At 41.8% G+C, this 8,842-nt stretch overlaps 1 protein-coding gene across 1 annotated transcript in view; it reads right to left on the reverse strand.

Annotated features, from left to right (window-relative positions):
• Nucleotides 1-2,876: 2,876 nt before the first annotated feature.
• Nucleotides 2,877-8,842, reverse strand: part of LOC125036503 — an 8,885-nt gene continuing 2,919 nt past the window's right edge. Inside the window, exon 2 of the mRNA XM_047629144.1 lies at nt 2,877-5,106. Coding sequence (XP_047485100.1) covers nt 4,251-5,106 — 856 coding nt within the window. The 3' untranslated portion in view covers nt 2,877-4,250. The remainder of the gene's footprint in view (nt 5,107-8,842) is intronic.

The following is an 8,842-nucleotide window of genomic DNA, read 5'->3' on the forward strand; positions in this document are numbered from 1 at the left end:
ACAGATGACTTGTTGATAAGTTGCAGGAGTGCAAACTCACTTGCCAGTCCTAGGTGGGAGATGATGAGGTAGAAGATCCTATCACAGGCCAAGGCTGAGCGAGAACTGTTTTTGTAAAAAAAAATTATATACCTCAGAGAAAAGATAACATCTGAGTTATCAGGTTTGTCTGCCCTTTCTCTGATAAGGGCAATTCTACCTGGTTGTTCTCACAGAGAACTCATGCACCAACCTGTTTGCCTCTGAGAGTCGTGGTGTGTGCACCTCGGGGCTGAGCGGCTTGGCCTCCCTGACAACTTCGCTTAGGAGGGCTAGATTGTCAAGCTTTTTTTGGCCTTCGGAATTGTTTTCTGCACATGTTCACTCTGTGGTTGACCTCCTTAATCTTGTCATTAAAGTTCCAGGCGTCTTTGTAACTCTGGACCAAGACTGAATTTTATGTATGGTCTGTGAGCCTGCCTGATTTATGGGTTCAAGCACATCCATATTTTCACTCTGTGGGGGTTCGTTGCATCTAAGACAGTGCGCCAAAGCATTCTGTTATGTTTTCTATCTAGAATTAAGTTATGGCACCGGGGCCGTGTCAACATCCAAAGGGGTGGTAACAGTGCCATAGTAGTCACTTGTAACAGTCTCATCGACATGCCATCTGATTGACAAGCGTTGGCTTTTGGGTATCGAGAAGAGCGATCTTGGGGAATGTCACAAGCACATTGGCTATGTGATAGCCTGCCACATCTGATCAAGGATGGGGTGGTGTGCATTGAAGGCTCCCCCTATGATCACTCGGTCTTGTGCTGCAGTAGCACAGACCTGGCTGCTGTACACATTGTACAGCTTGAGGGGGTAAATCTCAAGTAAAAGATTCAACATCGTCTCCACATTGCGGTGCATCGGCCAATGGGGGCAGGGGATTGTTGCTCTGACTAGGGTGATCAAGCCTCTAGTGCCAGCTGTGCTTGGCAGCTTAAAGATATGAAACCCTCAGAAGTGAACAGTCCTCTCTGTTAATGTCTCCTAGAGCATGGCATTTCTTGTATTCAAGCCACTGATGTTCCATTGTAGTGCTTAGGTTGTGTGTCATAATGTTACTTGGTGTTACATCTGAGACGTTTTTGTATTCAGATTCAGAGTCTGACATATCGGTGTCTGACAACTCCATTGTGAAGTCCTTGTTGATTGAGGGATCTGTTTTTGGGCTGTTTGTCAGGCTGTCTATGGGTCCACAGGGAGGTGGGAGAGCCTTTGGTAGCTCTGACTATTGTTGGCTGGGCTTTTTTCCTTTCAGGTTTATCTGTGTTTTTGGCCATTGCTGGCTTTAGCTGGGTAAGCTCAGCCTGTTTTAGCTCTGCCTGTGAGAGCTTAGCCAGGGTTGGAGTAGAGAGGGGGGTCTCGTCCTGAGGTGGGGGTAAGGGCTGGTTTGGCTTTGTCCAGCTTCCTCCCTTTTAGGGTTGCAACAGTCTGGGCCATTGCTGTTATGGAGACGTGACTGCCTTCTCCGCCACCTTATTCGACCTCCCCGAAGCTGTTGCACCTGCAGTAACCACAGCAGTCAACAGGAGAGTCATATGTTCCTCATCAAAGAGAAGATTATCGTCTCTTGGGGAGGCTCTTTGAGCCTGCATTCCTCTGGTTCTTTTTCTGCACATTTGCAATGGCCGGAAGCTCCTTTTTATTGGTACCCAGTATCGGCTGGCGAGGAGCTTCCTTCCTTCTATGAGGTCGAGGAGCCTTTTCCCTTTTGTTCTGTCCTCAGCCATAGGTCCCTGGGGGAGCAGGAACAAAATCTGGTCACATTTTAGAAATCTTTTGTCACCTGAGGGCCGTTTCCTTCCTGACAAAGCAAGCTAGGCTCCAGGCATGATGCCTCTTGGCACAGTTGGGACATTTGGCTGTTGTGTCCCTCTGGCCTTCCTTGTGTGCCTTATGGCATACCTTGGTGTTGTGTTCCTTGCTACAGACACCACATTTGGGCTTTGCCTTGTAGCTAGCCAGGTGATTACCATATTTTCGAAACCGAAGTGGCTCAGGCACATAGGTTGTGAGGTTAATCATATTGCTCATTTTCCTTCTTTCATCGAAAGTAGAAAGTAAGTCCTATTATCTCTCTGTCTTCGTAGTTCATGTTTCTTACAGTTGGTGTCCATCTCGTGGTCCCTCTCCTTTAACTATTTCCATTTTTTCGATATCCTTTTTTTTTAAATGTTGACTCCATAGCATAGTACTCGAGAGTAGGTTTTATGATGGCTGTAATCACTTGGTCCGCAATTATGAATGCCTTCTTCATGTTTACAATTAGTCCTAGCTTAATATGAACTTTTTCATTTATATGGTAATTTGCACTTAAGTTTCTGTTAATGATTATTCTAAGGTATTTTCCCTCAACTGTCATGTTTAATACTGTCTGGTATCCCCAGAATCGTCTGTGGGCCACTTCAAGAACAGACACTTTATCAATTCAGATAATTTGTAACCTCAACTCCAAAGGCTATTAAATGTGTTCTGGTAGATACTAAAATATTAAAATATGTTAATTGGTATTAAATATCGTATGAAAATGGACCTTCATGTCTTGAATCTTACAGAGGTATTTTTGTGTACTTGCTTGTCGATGTATGTGTATGTATTTGTGTTCGTATATGTGCAATGAGATTTATGCATTGGTGCTTCTCTAGACCTTGTATCAGTGTATAAGATTGCGTGTATCCGAGTGTATGAAAGATCGTGATATGGAAGTGTATGCGTATTGTAATACAATATTTTACGTATTCTTATTTTTCCATTTTCTCAATGTTTCTGCTATCTTTACATTATATTTTCACGTTGAGATTATATTATTTCAGGAAGCTTATGGATTTAAGAATAATTGCCAAATGCATGATTCACTATTTAATGTTCAACAGTAAATTATATAATGCACAATTTATTATAAATAAAGTAATACAAAGTTACAGAAAATATATTTTTTAGTATAAAAATATACATATTCCGAAACAAATCTATCGCATCACGACAAATTACACAAGAAGGACCAGATATTACCCATATATCCTAAGCAACACGGATTGTTTTCGTCTGCCCTTTCTCCTGAGACCGTCCCATCATGGGTGACCCTACCAGCACTCGTCTACTCTCATCCCAGATGCCTGTAGACCTGTTACCGATGGTTTCGTTCTCAGAATCCTTAAGGTACACAAGCTCTTCCACCTCGTCAAGGTAACAACCCACGGAAGAGTATCATAATCATTGGACAAGTTCAGAACGGTTATTTCGAATAAGAACGAGGTGACCGCCAGAAGGAGATTGGAGGATTCAAGCCCTTCTCGGCCTGGAAAGTGCCCACTGGGGGTGGGAGTGTGTGCGTGTGTGTGTGTAGGCGTGTGTGTGTGTGTGTGTGTGTGTGTGTGTGTGTGAGTGTGTGTGTGTGTGTGTGTGTGTGTGTGTGTGTGTGTGTGTGTGTGTGTGTGTGTGTGTGTGTGTTGGTGCGTGCGTGCGTGCGTGCGTGTGCGTGTGCGTGTGTGCGTGCGTATGTGTGAGTGTGTGTGTGTACACACAAACTTTCCCGTGCAAGAAGGACCTCACTTGTCCAATCTCCGGCGAGGGAGATTAGCTGACTAGTCCCCCGTAGATCTCCAACTTCAGCTTCCAACACCCAGTCATACCTGTAGGCACTTACAACCACTCCCCAATGAGATAAGACACCAGTTCAAATTGAAGATGCAATAATATCATACTACTATAGTGGTGAACGGTCGTGTTTTTGCCTCCTCTCCGAAGCCGCCTAGCAGCTCAGCAAACTCTGGCATCTCATGGTCCCGCAGTCAGAGGGAAATCTGACTACCCTCCCGGGTCACAGGGGGCCAGCCAGGGAGCTTCCCCGGTGCTTCCTCGGACAAATCAGGTAAATCAGAATAAAGTGTTTTGAATTTGAATTGAATCCTCCCTCTCCCTTTCCCCCCTCCTCCTATCTCTCCCTTTCGCTATCCCTCTCCTGTCGTCCTTACACCTCTCTTACTTGGAATTTCCTTGCTAGCAGAACAATGGCCCCGCCACCAAGTCTGAAACGTTCCGCACGTACATGCTCCACACCCTGTGATTGATCACGGGGTGTGGAGCATGAGCGGGCGGAGCGTGTCAGACTTGGTGGCGAGTGCACAAGTCTGCTAGCTGCTCAGAAATGAAAGCAACAGGAAATTCTGCGCTCTGAACTTGTCCAATGATGATGATAAAATCATCAGACAATTTATTTTTTACTGTAGGTTGGTGAAGGTATCTTCGCCGACTGAGGAATGACTAGGAGAACTAACGGTGCTAGAGCTTTCAGCCTGAATAATCTCTCTACACTGGCGTTTAAAAGGCTCTCCATTCATTTCCTCTGATTCATGTTTCCTTTTTCTCCCCTCATTGGTTCCTTCCTGGAGCTTTTCAATTGTTAAGTTGTCGGTTTCGTCAATATTGGCCCTTGAATGTCCAGGAATATCATTTATGATACTGGAAGCATGCATTTGATTTTCTGCACTCTGGTCCTCCTCTTCATGGGGAGAATGTGCATTACGAACTTCACATAAATTATTAGTTGGGATTCTTTCATTTATGTCTTCAGAGTTGAGGTTTCTTCCAGTTTCGGGGCTCAGATGTCCATTTGTGAAACTGTCTCCGGAATCCTGGTTATCTGCATGGTGAGTATGTGAATACTGAATACACTCATGTAGTTCTTCATCACTGATATTCTCATTTGGAGTTCTGTCACTTGTGGATTGGTCAGGGTTTATGTTTTCACAGTATGGGTTTGTCTCTGTTGCAAGGCTTTGCTGTAGATCTGTGGAATTGCCTTCAGAGTTTTCGTTCACATGCAGGGCCATGCTAATACCATGCTCTGGATCTTCCGATGCCTGGTCGTGATCTTCACGATGAGTCTGAGCATAGCGAATACTGTCATATAGAATTATAATGTATTCATCACTGACATCCTCAACAAGGCGCCTTTCATTTGTAGATGGGCCAGGGTATGCGTCATCAGCATCCGGGTGTCCATTCGCATCACTGCCAGTCAGGTAAAATTCTTCATCCATTATATTGATGATTTCCGGACTTGGGGCATTATACCTATTGAATGAGAAATACCTTCATTAATATGTAGAAGAGATTCAAGAGGTAGTAACAGATCAGTATTGGTGAATGATAATAAAACACAAATCACCGAAAGATAAAGAGAGCTGGGGTGTTATTTACGAAAGGTTATATACTCCAAAAGTTATCTGAGTCCTTAACATCCGGATTTTGTCTTTGATTCGGTCGAAGTTTAAGATGGGTTTTACAGTCACTGAAGATAACTCAGAGTCAATAATAATACTTTTTTTTACTCATTGTCAAGCACTAATTCGAAATTTCCTTCTTGTTTAGTCGAGCTTCTGCGTTGATAAATACAAATGGAGAGTGCTACGTAAACACGAAAGTGATATTAAATAGGTTATATTTTAGTTGTAATATTTTAGTCATTATATAAGTAAGATACACTGAAGTACTAATTTTATTTTATTATTACATTGGATTATTATTACTATTATTATAGGGTCTTTTAAGAAATGTATATTATTACAAGTGAAGTGTTCACTTTGAAATGCGAGTCAAAGACGAAATTGCTAAGATAGTCTTTAAAATGAGTCATAACATTTTGTTGTGACTCTTGGAGTCAAAGACTTTTTTTAAGGACATTTTCTAAAATTGTCAAGGAAAATTCTATGATATTTTATTAATACCGTACCTGGAATGCGCTGTCAAGCATCAGAAATATGTTTTTTTTCTATATATGTGGCTGTCTTTATTAAACTATTTATATTTACTTACAAGGCAGGCACAGGCACTCATATAAGTATGAACACACACACAGTAGAGTCCTTAATGATTCTCATTACCGGCGTGTGTAAAGAGCCTTTCCAAAACTGAGCTGTGGCTAAACTGTATATGCCATGGAAAGCTGTCCTGTCTGAGGCAATTCTTTCTTGCTTTCTGATTTAAAGTGTCTAAATAAAGGTCTAAATACAGTAAACCCTGTCTTGGCCATTGTGGTGCAGCAAAATAAGAGAAAATGTTTACCAATAAAAGAATGCGACAGTGCCCATCTTGCCTGTGCCCTCTCTTCAGTACGGCTTTGGCGCCTTCGTAGTTCTATTATGCAAACATACATGCGATTTCTCGCGATGCAATCAGTGATGTTAACGTGAAGTCATGTCATCTAACTACTGAAACTCATTAATAAAATTTTCCTCATACATTGAAATGTGTTACTCTTAAAGTGACATAGGTTAATCATAAAGAAATTAAGATTCAACAAATTGTGGTCAAGAACTTTTATTTAATCCACTTTAAATAGGCCAAGTAAAAATCAGTATGCTAAATCTGTACCAATCTCGTAAGTTATAAATGTTTTCAATGTTTTCCGTGAATATCTACAACAGTCACTATGAAAATAATTGTTTCTTTGAAAATTTACATCATATTGCGATATGACGTCAGAACACAGAGATTATAATTATCATTATTATCAAAATCATTATTATTATTATTATTACTAGTATTATCATTATTATCAAAATCATTATTATTATTAAGTATTCATAGTTTTTATTTATTTTTTTATTTGTCTAAAAGGAGGAATAAACAATTGTGTGGGTTTGCTGAACCATATAATAATCATATATATATATATATATATATATATATATATATATATATATATACATATATATATATACATACATATATATATATATATATATCTATATAGTAAGATATAGTAAAGATACTTTTTTAGCGCACGCACAAACGCCTACATAAATACACACACATACACACACACACACACACACACACACACACACACACACACACACACACACATACACACACACACGTTTACACACGCACACACACACATGCACTCACACACATACAAACACATGTACACGCAAACGCAAGCACGCATACAAGCAAACGCAAGCACACACACACACACATATGTATACCGTATATATAAGCACGTATAGAACCACGCGGCTGCTTGTGGACCGCCGCGATCTCCCGCACTCACCACTTACCCAGACTTGTCTCGTGTGTAGACCATATCCGTGTTTTACCATAACTGATGTTGTGAGCCGTACTTATGTTAACTATCACTCCTGTTCACCACTGTTTAAGGTTCAATCTAAATAGCCTTTACATTCTGGTGGCAGGGGGGTCGTTGCGTCCTTTCGGCTCGCAACGTGAGCACACAGCCTCCGGTTACCGCTCGACCCCTCGCTTCCACGACATGTCTCCAAAACCTGTGAGTACACATTTTGGGCCTTTTTCCTCTCTTTTCTCTATCTTCCCCCATAAATGTGTTAAGCCGTATGTGCAGTCACTCTCATGTTGGTTTTGTTGGGTTAAAATGCTAATTGACAGCAAATGGTACGCTCTCCATTCTTCTGACCTCAGATCACTCTACTGTGTGATCACTGTGTGGAGTCAAACAATATGAATATCGTTCATTTATTAAGTATTATTAAATTTTTCTCGTGATTAGAGACTTATATTATTTCAATTGCAACGAATTTAGTGCGTTCGTGATTTTATTGTTGGCATGATCCTCACTCATTATTTCTTTCCCACTGACCATTTCCCGTCTTGACCTGACCTCCGAGTGAAAGTCATTTGTCAAAGCCCGCTTGGACAGTTGGATGATCTGACCTCATTTTCACTTTGAGTGATTGACACGCTGAAATGGCTGTGAGAACAGCTAGCATTTCCTATAAATTGTTTTCTAGAATTGTTACAATATAGGGATAACGCATAGCAACCGTTACATGTTCATTGGTGACACGTTCTATCGGCGATAGAGCGGAGCTTGTAACGCGATTTATATACATTTACATTTTAATATAGCGCCAGGGATCTTCCCCATATCATAGTGTCAGAGTGCCTGATTTATGCATAATAGACCCGCTGTCCGACGTAATGATAGTAACCGAAGTTAATCATACGGCAACTTTTGAGCTGGTGTTAACTAATGTAGGACTAGGGCTTAAGCTAGAATCGTGATTCACTTATTAATCACACCCAGCTCACACTTTAGACGTCGCTGGCATGTTTGGGTAAATCCCATCGATTTGTGATTCATGATAAATACCCGGAGGGCATATCATGAGCGCCATCATAGATCCGCAGATAGAGGGGGTTATTTATAAATTTTCCCAGCACGTTTCGCTTCGTAAAGTACAGTATTTGCGCAGCTTGACAATTTGTTACCTCGACATTGTTCCCCGAGAAGAATCGCTTGCGTGAAGCCGCGAATATTGTTTTCACGTCACCATTCATTAGTGTGTCATTCTGTCGCATATCATTAAATGTTAAATTAAATGTGGTAGTTGAAATAATTATTTTTTATCTAGTTTATCGCATTTTTTAAAAGACGAACGTTATTGTGGGGTTTGGCATCCATGTCCGTTCTGTGTGAGGTCACTATCACTCTCATTAACTGTCATTCACACACACACAAACACACACACACACGCTCACTCACTCACTCTTCCATGCAGAACAAAAGACACCGAAGCCTTCCATTATTAAGCACGTATAGAACCATGCGGCTGCTTGCGGGCCACGTACTTGCCGCGCGGTTCCTCAACCCACGCCTACAGTGGCGTCCCCACGCCACTCCCGGGTATTTAGGGCCAAGGTTGACCCAGGTCACAGGGAGTTTCTGCCCGGCGCTTGTCCAGTCAAGATAGGCCGCCCGCCCTACGGTTTCAGGCAGGAGGAGCACAGGTCACTTCTGCCCCTCAGGGGCTGACCGCCGCGACCT

This window comes from Penaeus chinensis, chromosome 2, assembly GCF_019202785.1.
Source record: "Penaeus chinensis breed Huanghai No. 1 chromosome 2, ASM1920278v2, whole genome shotgun sequence".
Taxonomy (NCBI): domain Eukaryota; kingdom Metazoa; phylum Arthropoda; class Malacostraca; order Decapoda; family Penaeidae; genus Penaeus; species Penaeus chinensis.